Below are 12,591 nucleotides of genomic sequence, written 5' to 3'. Positions count from 1 at the left end.
ATATATGTTTAATCTTACCATGGGGGTAGGACAGATACGATTTGAAAGACCCCAATCTGGTGGCTTTAAACATTGCTGTCTAAATCTGTATCACTGTTAATCAGCAGAAAGGATGTACTAACTTTTCATTAGTTAATGGAGCTTGAAAGATCAGTGGTTGTCTAGAAAGGCTGAGAGGGAATATGCATGAGGTAAAAGAATATGGCAGATCCTGCAAGCTCAGGACTTTTAATTAGTACTGTAGGTGTAAGTTCTGGGGGTTCGCCTTCCCATAACCCACCCATTTAGGACTGTGCTTCCTGATTCAATCAGCTTACCTAATCCTGCCTTTAGAATATTACTGTGCTCCTACCTGCTGTGAGGCAAATCATAATCCCACAGACACCTTGATGGTTTTGAGAAGGAACTTACTGAAGCTTTCCAAAGGTCGTTCTGTGAATTAATGTTTGTTCATGCGAAAGAACTGTTTTAGATTTGCTTTTATTAGAATATGCCACCAGGTAGTGAAGTTATGCCAGAGAAGGCAACGGCAACCCACTCCAGTATGCTCACCTGGAAAATCCCATGGACAGAGAAGCCTGGTGGGCTGCAGTCCATGGGGTTGTGAAGAGTTGGACACGACTGAGCGACTTCACTTTCACTTTCACTTTCATGCATCAGAGAAGGAAATGGCACCCCACTCGAGTGTTCTTGCCTGGAGAATCCCAGGGACGGGGGAGCCTGGTGGGCTGCCGTCTATGGGGTCACACAGAGTTGGACACGACTGAAGTGACTTAGCAGCAGCAGCAGCAGGAGTGAAGTTATGCAAGAGGAAACATATAGCCTTACCGTCCAGTAAAGGTTTGTGGCTATCTACCAAATGAACATGTGACTGGTGACTAAAACAGACCACAATGGTGTGGGAAAACACCACACTTTTTTGTGGAAACAAAAAGCCCATGCACCTTCATGCCATGGAGAGGGTCATATTTGATCCCCGAGACCTTCCCTTAATGTAGTCCCTACTGAGCACCTCTTTTAAGATCAGTAAGTAGATATGTACTGATCTGAAGGGGCTGGAGAGAAAGCAATCCAACTGTTGTAAAGGCAGTGTGACTAACAAAATAAGAGTTAACAATTTTCTATTACTTCTAATTAAAACTTGATTACTTAGAGACTTTCAGTTTGCTAACGATTTTGTGGAAGTTAAATATAAATAAAAAAAGGAAAACCTAGCAAAAACTGAATTCCTGCTCTAAATTTTAAAGAAACCTATTCTGTATGCCTGTTCAGAGGAAGATGGTTGAGGTTAAGTGAAGAACAATTGGAAAACTCGAGAGTCAACCTAAGTACAGTTATAACATGAGAAAGTTAAAAGTAAAACTATGTCAAACACATTTTATTTGGTGTTTTCATGCTAGGTCAATCTAAACAACAACAACAAAGACCCAATTTGAACAGATTTTCTTTTAATATGACTATGTGTACATGGACAACTGAGAACAGGGAAAACCCCCAAATTAATGTTTTAACAAATTACAGCTGTTACTAAAGATGGTACGTTGGGATTTTAAGGAAAGTCCAATAAATGAACAGCCCCTCATTCAATCTAATTAACCAACCCCTCTTTTAATAAAAACACACTAGTGGCAGAAGTTTATCAGTTTTTAAAAATACTCCAAAATAAAACATGTGTTTCCTCAATGTTGTCTCTCCTTCAGTATTTAGTTACTAACAGTCTCTCAAGTGATAAAATAAAATTGAATTTATATCATCAAATGAAAGTGCAAGTTTGTATAGCCAAGCTCAGCAGCAGAAGTGAAGGGTGAAAGCTGATGGATGTCACACAGAACAAGAACCTTCACGAAGGTGTCCTGCAGTGTCCTGGGTGCCAAACACAGTCAACAATTCCATCATTTTTTTCACTGCTCTTAAACGAGCAAAACCAAATTCTTTTTTTTTTTTTATTTAAAGAAATAGTAAATCTTTATTCCCTCGCACATAATTTGAGATCCAGTAAGGCAAAGAAAAGTCCCACCATCACTGGGGACAGCAGCAATAAACAGACTTCAGAAATAGCCCTGAATTATCAGCAACATTCTCTCATGGTAATATAAGGAATGCATCTCATAAATCAAATCTGCAATGTTATCACATTGTTCTAATTTATTTGATTAGTTTCTCTGAAAAACTTTATAAATACATTATTTAAGAGGACAGTAAATTATTTTCTTGCTCTAGAAAAAATAATTTTTTCACATTTTAAAACTCGAGTACGCTTTAGCAAAAAGATGCAAGAAGAATGGGACAGCGGGGTTTGCAGAATGTCCATGTACAAGTTGCATTTACAGGAACCTGGTAATCTGCCTCTACAAATAGAGCTCTTTGCAATAATATTTTAACAAACAGGCTTAATTTAAACACCTCTCCTACTGACTCTACCTGTGGAACCAAGAGGTACTTATATTTTCAAGTATTATATTGTAAAAGGTAAAAATTTGTGTCAATTTTACATGTTAGCATTTAAAGACCAAAATATCTATGTGAAAAATCATGCCTACTCAGCCCATTTTTGATAGCCAAATGGTCTCATCTTTTAAAGAATGCAGAAAAATATTGATTTCCTAAGAAGGAGCACACTGGAAAAAGACATTTTAAAGTACTGAAGAACAAGGAGCTTTTTTTTTTTTTCTCTACTGGCGAAAATTATTAGAAAAGTTTTCCAGTCTGTTGTCTTTAGCTAGTTTTAATAAAATCTTTTCAAAATGATGGTCAAGAAATCTTTAGAAAACTGGAGGAAGGGAAGATGCTCCTTTGTAGCATGGAAGGAATTCCATTAACTGTAGAAATTCTTTTTAAATTTCTGCTTTGGTTCTTCAGAAGAAATGCTCATATAACTTCTATATTAGGAGACAAGAAAGAACAGATTAATATGACATTTACCTAAAGTCTTAGAAAATACTACAGTAATATCTTATCAATATGTTCCTAAAACTTTACCATGCTTTTTATACACTGTCTTACATAAGAACAGGAAATTTTATAAGGATCCCTGGTCTTCTATCTAAGTGAATTCTACCACTAATAGGAAAACACATGTCCATTCTTTAACTTAGGCTATATATCATTTTCTTTTTCAAACTGTGTCAGTCAGTTTTACTTTGCTTTGAGATTAGAAACTTTACATTCATTGGTCTTCAATCCTTAGTACCTGATGCTTCAGGCTCCAGTCATATGTTGAAGCTGAAATAAATGATGGTTGATAAGTAGCCATGAACAAAAACAACCCCTAACACCACCTACTAATGCAGACGCTGGACTATGTTCCTAGAAAAGAGTGGGAAATGAAATGACAGGTAAATCATTAAATCACCTTTAAATCAAACGGTGATTTAAAACCTGGCAAATGAAACAGAAAGTCATCTGAACATTCCTTACATCTCTGTGAATCTCTGACATGACAAAGTAGGAAGATGTACCAGGAGTGTTTCCATCAACACATAGGTAATCAGATTGTTCTCAAAGGCTTAATTTAACAGAATGTCAGGTGTTAATAGCTTTCATTTACAGTGGACCTTCTTCCTTTCACAATCTAAAAAAGTAGATCACTAAAGCAAAGTTACAGGCCCAAAGTTAGAGGAGGAAAAAAAGACTAGCTTCATTTGCATAAAAACTCAACTTTGGCTTTTTCAACCAGTTTTAAACTGGAAAATATTTGTTAGATCTAACATATTTAATATACTTATATCTAAAAATATTTGTTGTAATCTAATACGAAACAATTTGACCACAAGTAATGCTTTATCGACTCATCTAAACATCCTGAATTTGCCTGGCGCTGTTCACGACAGTATAGAGATGCTGGTCAATATGTGAAAGTGAGGTGCTGGGAGAGACAGAAGTTGATAGAATTCGAAGAGGTTTGAAAAGAGATGAAGCTGGATTATCCAATTTGTTCTTGAGCCTGATGAGATTGTGCTGTTGAGTCACTAGGAGCACTGAGCTGGCAATTTTTTATGTTGTTATTTCTCTGGGTCCTGTAAAGGTGGTGTTCTTTTTTGCACAGGGACTTCAGCTTAAGTGTAAGTCCCAGAGGGTCTGAGAGAGTCAACGGCTGCAGTCACTCAACTAGGAATGGAAGGCCCCTGGGCTCAGTATACTCCTATACTGGTCCTGGTCCCTAAATTGTTATCTTATTACACGTAAAAAGGACAATAGTGTATTATCCCAGGTTGCTGTGCCAAACGAGAGAAATCACGGGAGAACATGCTTAAAGTGAAAAAAGTGACTGTGTTAGTTGCTCAGTCGTGTCCAACTTTTTGCGACCCTATTGACTGCAGCCCGCCAGGCTCCTCTGTCCATGGGGTTCTCCAGGCAAGAAAACAGGAGTGGGTAGCCATTCCCTTCTCCAGGGGATCTTTCAGACCCAGGGACTGAATCCGTGTCTCCTGCATTGCAGGGGGATTCTTTACCATCTGAGCCACATGTTGGCAGTCTTCAAATATCTTTAGAACTGAGAAAGATGGAACAGAAACCAAACAAACCTTGTCTCCAGTGGACAGAACTTGGTTCAGTGGCCACTCAGTTATGGTTAAGTTTTTCTTACTGTGAAGCGTGTTCTGACCAGCAGTGTCTCTGGGCAATGAATGTTGCTCTGTGAGGGGAGCACAGATACCCACAGGTGCTACAGACTGAATTTCTACCCTGAGTGGGAGGAAAGGAGGGGCCCTAGAAGTTGCCCAACACGACTCAATATTCAGTTTCTATGACCCATGCAGTCTTTTCCATGAGGCATATCTGGTCCCTTGAAGGACAAAGCGTGCCAAAGTCACACAGCAGAAGGTTCACTCCCTCTTAAGTGTTAGTCATTCAGTCGTGTCTGACTCTTCACGATTCCATGGACCACAGCCCACCAGGCTCCTCCGTCCATGGATTCTTCAGGGAAGAATACTGGGGTGGGTTGCCATTCCCTTCTCCTTCCCTCTTTGGTGTCACCTATTTCTGACATTTACTGAGGGAAGTTTGAGGCAAGCTTACCTGCTGTCTGTTGTGTCTGAACACCGTCTACCTGAGGCAGGGGCCCGAGTGTCCCTTCATCGTCAAAGGCCAAAATTGGATTCAAAGGAATATCTGGATTCTCACTGTTGGTGACATCTAGTCTGGATGGTTTAGATCCAATGGGTAAGTTTATAATTTCTTCAAAATTTTCATTCTGAACTGATATTCCATTTTCACTTGGTTGTTTTTCCAAACTGGGAGTACTAGGGAGTTGGAAAAATCAAAATTAAAGGAGTTAGTATTAAAACTGGAAAACATTTTTAGGACAACCCAAAACTTTTATAATAAATCAGAATGATATCATTTTTAATGAAAATGGTGAGTTCCAACCTATTTATACTTTAAGTTTAAAAACAGATTTTTAAAAAATAATCAAATGGAGCAATTTATCAATTAGAATAGATCATTATCAATAATTCTACATACATTTAACAATTTCTACTGCAGGCATTTTACATCCCTTTGTCTGATAAAAATAGCCCTTATTAGTATCTTTACTTCAAGGATGCTGCTGCTAAGTCACTTCAGTCGTGTCTGACTCTGTGCAACCCCACAGACGGCAGCCCACCAGGCTCCCCCGTCCCTGAGATTCTCCAGGCAAGAACACTGGAGTGGGTTGCCATTTCCTTCTCCAATGCATGAAAGTGAAAAGTGAAAGTGAAGTCGCTCAGTCGTGTCCGACTCTTAGTGACCCCATGGACTGCAGCCCACCAGGCTCCTCCGTCCACAGGATTCTCCAGGCAAGAGTACTGGAGTGGGGTGTCATTGCCTTCTTCAACTTCAAGGATGAGGGGATTATAACTTGGGGGTGAGGGGAATAATTTGCACAAGTTGCACAAGTACTGAGAGACAGTCTGCATTCCAGACTGGCTACATGACTTCTAGTCCTGTGTTTTTCTCATAATGCTGTTTTGTACACTGCCTGGCTATTCAAATTCTTTCTGGCTATCTCCAGCTTCCTAAAACATGAACATAATTGTATAGGCTAATTGTTCTAGAACAACCTTCTCATCTTTGCCCCTTAACTCTCCTCTGACCCTACCTCGATTCTTATCAATTCATGCTTAATATCTAGGATTTTTGAGATACATTCAATTGGCCATGAAATCCTTAAGTTTTTACCTGTAATTTCTTTTAGGTTTTTTGATCCCTCTACACACTGCACAACCAAATCAGTGGCCTTTTTTAGGTTATATGTTCATTATTATGCTTTACAATGTGATAAAACAATGCCTGTGCATTGAACGGAAGCTAGATGAATTTTACTGTTGATTTTACCTGACTGCAGCAGTAAACATATTTGCAAGCTTCATGATTTGTTCAGTGCTCATAAGAAAATGACCCTGCTTGACAAGAGTTAGTCTTCAAATGGAAAATGAGGCAAAAATTGTGAATGTTTTAACTTTTAATATACACTGATCATTAACTGAATGTTTAGCTATAGACAGGTCTGTGGAAGAGATCAGAAAATCAGGTCTCTATCAGTAATGCCAGCAACTTGAACTTTAGCAAGTTAGTCTTTTTCCCATCTCCTTCCCAAATGATGAAAATGAAGCTAATATACATCCAATCTTTCCACTGTCTCCCTCCCTCTCACTTTTTTTTTTTTTTGAGGAATCTTTGCTTCTCTGCCCCTGTATTGAGGATATAGTTTACTTTCCTCAGTCAGTGAGATATATTGACTTCGTGGAACATATTCTAAAGCATTCTGATTTGGATATTTTGGTACATTTTTTGTTAACTATTAAACCTCTTCTTTTAGGAGACAAATAAAGATGTCTGACCTAACTGCATCACAAGGCATTGCAGGGTACAGTGAAAATATTTGTAGAGTGCTGTGGAAAAGAACATAAAATTATTATACAGATTCAGACTATGACAGCATGGTGCTTTCTCACTATTGTACCATGGAACTGAGAGGAAGCTTGGCATCACAGTCTACATGAATGTGCATGTACGCACACACCCCAAATGCCTGCCATCCTATTCTTTCCCAATACGAGTGGGCTTTCTGTAAGCAGGGAGAGTTTCGGTTCTCATCCCACAGAGATTTTTAAGTGGAAGTTTTGGCAAAAGAAGAATACATCTTCAAAGCCCTTGTTCCGTGACGATGTCAACCTGTCACCTTCCAGGCCTGCGTGTGCTGACAGGTTATAATGGCAACACCAACCCCAGGTTTGACTCAACAGCTGACTTCATTTTCCCCTTCCACTACTACCCAACCACTCCACCCAGTCTTGTTAACAACTAGAGGAATAATCATACCATATGCTTTGGATGAGCAATTATTAAATGTTCACAGGACACAGTGATATGCAAAAACTATAAAACTGAAGCTCAAGTTGCTGAGGTTAGGGTTTATGGATCCTCTTTAAGATATGAGAACCGGCTTTGGAATTCCCCTTCTTTGGCTTACACTCGAGGTTGAAGCTGGATGCAAGACTTTTGAAGATATGTTTCAGGTTATTATACAATGATTGATCACTTGGTGATTTTACCACTGAAGAGGGTCAGCTAATGTATAAGCTAATTTTATTCCCTGGAGAGAATTATCAGTGGCTTAAAAAAGTTATTCCTTGTTATAATACTGGGGCACTCTCTGCAGTACTTCTTATAGGAGTTGGAAATGAATATTTTATTTGAAAATCAAACTAATTTAAAAATGAAATATTACTTAATATGTATCAGATAATTTTGCAAATTTATTCAACATAATAAAAAGCTTATTGTTAAGGTATCTCTTCAGAAAATTGTGGGGTTTTTTGGAATTGTAAGTGGGCAAAATAAAAAATGTTTACTGTCCCAGAAAGATATACAAAGATACCCTATGACACCTTAGGATGACTTGTCTTTTCATTGCTGCCAATACTATAAAACATGTGGTGTATGTTTTTAGATTAAGAATTTATATATATCAACTATTATGCCATATACCTTAAACTTACACAGTGCTATATGTCAATCACATCTCAATATAACTGGGAAAAAGAAAGATCTTAGATCTTAAGACATATTGTTCTATCAATTAAAGGAAAATTAATTTGAGGAGCTTCAATTCTCTTATGGTATCTAAAGCTGGCATTAGAGACAGAACTTTTTTCATGTTTGAGGGAGCGCTGTTAAAATCCTGTCAATATAAATGCAAGGGAAGAGAAAGGCAATCTTCTGTCAACCCACACTTCTTAACTATTGTTAGCGACCATTTGTTTCCTCATAGGAAGTCCTACTACTGGCATAAGAAATACTGGCATCTAAATTACTAAGGAACAAACCTGTGATTCACAGCTGTTATATATCATCAAAGTGTATGAAGATGGTCTAGGATCATGCCAAAGATATATAAAGGAAAGTAACAAATCATTCCCTATAATTTGATTAAATAGCCACACAAAAACCTCACCATCATATTTAGCAGTTCAAGAAAAGACATTTTCCTTTTCTCAGATTACAAAATTACTACCTCTAACCAAAATAATGAACCTAAATATAATAAATCTGCATGTTAAAACTCTGAAATTCTGTCTGGCCCCAGAAAATTCTGGTGGGATTTGGCGGAGCCAAGGGTGGGGGGGTGGGATGGTTAGACAAAAACTGTCATGCTTTGCTCTAACGTGCTAAGAAAAGCCCCAGTTGTCTAACTCACCTGTCCACAGTCACTTTTGATTGTTGAGAGGTAACCACATGGGTGCTGGCCTCTAGCTCCTCCGATCCTGGAGAGTCTGTCATATTCGGAAGTGTAGATACTGCTGGACATAGCAAAGATGATAGGATAAAGGGTTACTGCTACTCGACTATCAAACCCAAAGCCCAGCAACCAGAATGCTTAGATTTATGTCCTGGCTCTGCCACTTACTAGCTGTGTGACTTTGGGCAAGCCGTAAATGTGCTGTGCCTTGGTTTCCTCGTGGCTAACAGTGCCTACCTCATAGGCGACTGTGAGAAGTGAATGTACTTAGAACACTGCATGGAACATTGTAAGGGTGGAAATTAGGGCTGCTATTATTTTTGCCTGCACCCAATTGATTTTGGGCAAAATATGTAATATTGAAATCATAGCAATTGATGAAGACAGTAGTATGGTGACTTGGCCAAGCTGATGCTAAACAAATGATTACTGAAGGCTTAGGAGCAAATAATCATGAAACACCCTAAGTGGTGACAAGTGGTTTCACCCTATTTGGTAAAACTCAGTTTAGTTCCAGTCACATTTAAGAATGGTGTGGATTTCACACACGGAGGGCCAGGGAATTATACCTAACCATGCTACCTAGTCATTCAGTGCTCCCTGCTGGAGTCTAGCGTAAGCCAACAGTATTGATAAGTGACTTTAAAATCTGGGCCAGGTTTATATAAAGTCTTATAAAACTTATGTAGGTCATCGTTTCAGGGACCTTTGTGGCAGTTTATGGTTTCAGCTTGATGTCAGAGAATAAGTGAAATAGTTCCAAAGTGTTATTTCATAACCTAGTACAAACTGAATAAAATACTGCCAGATGTACACAGAACTTAGTAACTGAAGCAAAGAAGAGATTGATAACTTAAAAGCTGTCAAAATTTGCAAAGTTGGTAACATAGCTTCTGAGAAGACTTCTGATAGGTCTGCAAATTCACCTGCTGGCCTAGCCTACCATTTAGCCCTCAACCACATGAGAGACTGGGAGGAGAGGAACATGTGTTAGATAATCCTCAGGCCTCTTTCTAGCAGTATTAAATCAAACTGATTATTAGTGATGATAAACACAGGTATGATGACTGACAAGTTTCACTTTGCCTCTCACCATTGTTTGTTCCAGAAGTGAGGTAAAAACAATATCAAAAGAATTGATAGGAAAATAGCAGAAAGAAGAAAGATTGGGGGGAAAAAAAACAAAACACTAGGAGCTGTTTGTTTGGCTCTGCACAATCTATAGCATCAGCTCCTCAAATAATCCTGAGTTGGTACAATTTACACCCTAAAATGCGCATTCTGATCACTCACTGGGTGCCACACCTGCTTCAAGCCTGCATCTATTACAACATTCCTGGAGACAACCTGTTAAAAATACAGTGGGGTTAACAGGCAACCATTAAGGCTGTTTTCCAAACAAATATAATTAGGGCATCTTTAAAAAAGAATGGGGCCTTCCCTGGTGGTCCAGTGACTGGGAGACTCCATGCTCCTAAGGCAGGGGGCCTGGGTTCAATTTCTGGTCAGGGAATGAGATCTCACACGATGCAACTGGGAATTCAAATACTGCAACTAAAGATCCTGCCAATACAACTAAGACCTGGTGCAGCCAAACAAATATTTAAAAATAAAGAAAGCATGAAAACACCATTAAGAAAGGATCATGACCTAAAGGACCTAGGAAAGCCTCTACTGAAGTAAAACCAAATCCCTAAACCCCAAATTTCACATTTGAAAATCCCTAGAGTTTATAGAGAATGTTCTTTCATGTAAATCATTTCATTTGTCTTAAAAAAAAAAAAAAAACAAAACAGCAAAAGAAACTGAGGTATCTCTGGTCCTTTCTCTTCATATTGACATTGCAGATGATGAAACAAGAAAACTGAATAATGTACTATTGACCAACCACCCTTCTATAAAATCATGAAGTTTTATTTTTATTTACATCAAATTTGATTTAAAATCAGGAAGAAATTAATCATCTCTGGCCAAAGCCTATGGCATATAAACAATTTTCTTTTTTTTATGAACAATTTTCTAATGAAATTTCAACAATTTTCAAATTTTAACTGTCTTCTGAAGTCAGAACTTAAATAACATTTAAATCCTTTTCTGAGAACTGCTGTAAGTACAAAAAGTTTAATGTCCTTAATAGTAAATATAAATACAGGTTCCTTTAGCGGATGGTGACAGTGTTAGTCCTATAATCGTGTCTGACTCTTTGTGACCCCATGGGCTGTAGCCCACAAGGCTCCTCTGTCCATGGAATTCTCCAGGTGAGACTACTGGAGTAGGTTGCTATTTCCTTCTCTAGGGGATCTTTCTGACCAAGGGATCAAGTCCGGGTCTCCAAGTGATATTTAACTGTATATTCAAAGAAAATTAATTTTAATGTGTGTATATACTGGAGAAAGAAATGGCAACCCATTCCAGTATTTTTGCCTGGAAAATCCCATGACAGAGGAGCCTGGTGGGTTATAGGCCATGGGGTCACAAGAGTTGCATGTGACTTAGCGACTAAACCATCCACCACCATACATACCTATAAAGGCATATATATCAGATATGGACACAAAAATATATACATATCGAAGAAGTATATGATGTAAAATGACTTAAGATATCAAACACTCCATTAGAGTATAACCAAATGTGGAAAAAAATCTGCTAGAAATGCTAGAGATTTTTAGGTAAAGGGGATTTATTTGTAGATTAGATGATATACACCTAAGCTTCTGTGAATGAGTGAGTTTATTTTTAAATCAATGCTTTTTAAAATCATTTATTTTTAAATCAATGCTTATCTTGACCTCTAGAGTCAATTCAAAAATTCTGCATTTGAATTGAGTTCACTGAAATACATACCTGTTTCTCCAGAGGGAGTTCCCTTGGTTATATCTCCATTTCTCTGATCAACAGTTTTCTAGCCAAGAAAAAAGACTTTTTAATGTTAAAATTACAAGTTAAAAAAAAGCCATTAAGAATAGTTTTTAAAATGGCCATCTGAATACCTTATCTGAAGCTTCTGTTCTTCTGGTTCTTTTCATAATCTCCTCAAGTCGCTACAAGAAAAGGACGAACTGAGCAAACAGATCCGATAAAGGAAGAAAACTAGCCTGGTGCATTTCACTGACTAAGCAAATGCAGAGCATTGAAACATGTCTACTATTTTGGGAAAATACTGTCTTTGTCTTAACTGGAGTTATGAAGTTAATAGTAAAGAACCTGCCTGCCAATGCAGGAGACATAAGAGACACAGGTTCAGTCCCTGATTTGGGAAGATCCCCTGGAGGAGGAAATGGTACCCACTCCAGCCTGGAGAATCCTGTGGGCAGAGGAGCTTGGAGGTTTTCGGTCCTTAGGGTCGCAAAGAGTCGGACCCAACAACTTCGTAGAGTGCACACACAAAAGCGTTGGAACTGGCTCAGGCCACAGGAAGGAAGTGACTCTTTTTGGTGAGGACTGAAACACCAAGACCGATTTCTTTGGAGGAGAGTATTAATACTGAGAGCTATTTTAGAGAACCTAGAATGGGCAAGACACATTGAGTGTCCCAAATACCTTCTTCCTCTCCAGGCGCTCTTGCTCTTCTCTCTGGAAATGCTTCTCCCGCTCCTGGCGGACCCTCTCTGCTTCTTCCCGAACACGAGCTTCTTCTTCCTTCTGAAAATGAGAAGTCGGCGTCGGCTTCGTAGGGAGAAGCTGGCTTTGCCCGCTGCCCCGAAATGCCGGGGCACAGGATGCAAGGACTAGGATGGAGCGCAGGAGTCAGGGCGGTCCTCACCACAGGCTGGACACCTTGCTCCGCTCCTCTGCGCTGCCCCTCGCGCGGTCCTGAGCCAGGGCTGCGCCGCCGACCCGCTGCCCAGCCCGGGCCGGACCCCAAT

At 39.0% G+C, this 12,591-nt stretch overlaps 1 protein-coding gene across 6 annotated transcripts in view; it reads right to left on the bottom strand.

Moving 5' to 3' along the window:
* Positions 1–1,363: 1,363 nt before the first annotated feature.
* The window catches only part of MAP7 (microtubule associated protein 7), a 171,018-nt gene continuing 159,790 nt past the window's right edge, over positions 1,364–12,591 (bottom strand). For 5 of the 6 annotated variants that reach the window (XM_020898704.2, XM_020898699.2, XM_070461453.1 and 2 more), the window contains 6 exons: positions 12,266–12,367; positions 11,716–11,766; positions 11,570–11,627; positions 8,681–8,783; positions 5,017–5,240; positions 1,364–2,879 (listed from right to left, as the gene is read on the bottom strand). In XM_020898704.2, coding sequence (XP_020754363.2) covers positions 2,869–2,879; positions 5,017–5,240; positions 8,681–8,783; positions 11,570–11,627; positions 11,716–11,766; positions 12,266–12,367 — 549 coding nt within the window. In that variant the 3' untranslated portion in view covers positions 1,364–2,868. The remainder of the gene's footprint in view (positions 2,880–5,016; positions 5,241–8,680; positions 8,784–11,569; positions 11,628–11,715; positions 11,767–12,265; positions 12,368–12,591) is intronic. The other variant, XM_020898700.2, reaches the window with a different exon arrangement.

The sequence above is a fragment of the Odocoileus virginianus genome, chromosome 34 (assembly GCF_023699985.2).
Source record: "Odocoileus virginianus isolate 20LAN1187 ecotype Illinois chromosome 34, Ovbor_1.2, whole genome shotgun sequence".
NCBI classification, from domain to species: Eukaryota; Metazoa; Chordata; class Mammalia; order Artiodactyla; family Cervidae; genus Odocoileus; species Odocoileus virginianus.
Note: the sequence above shows the minus strand (reverse complement) of the source record. Positions and strands in the feature narration are given on the sequence as shown.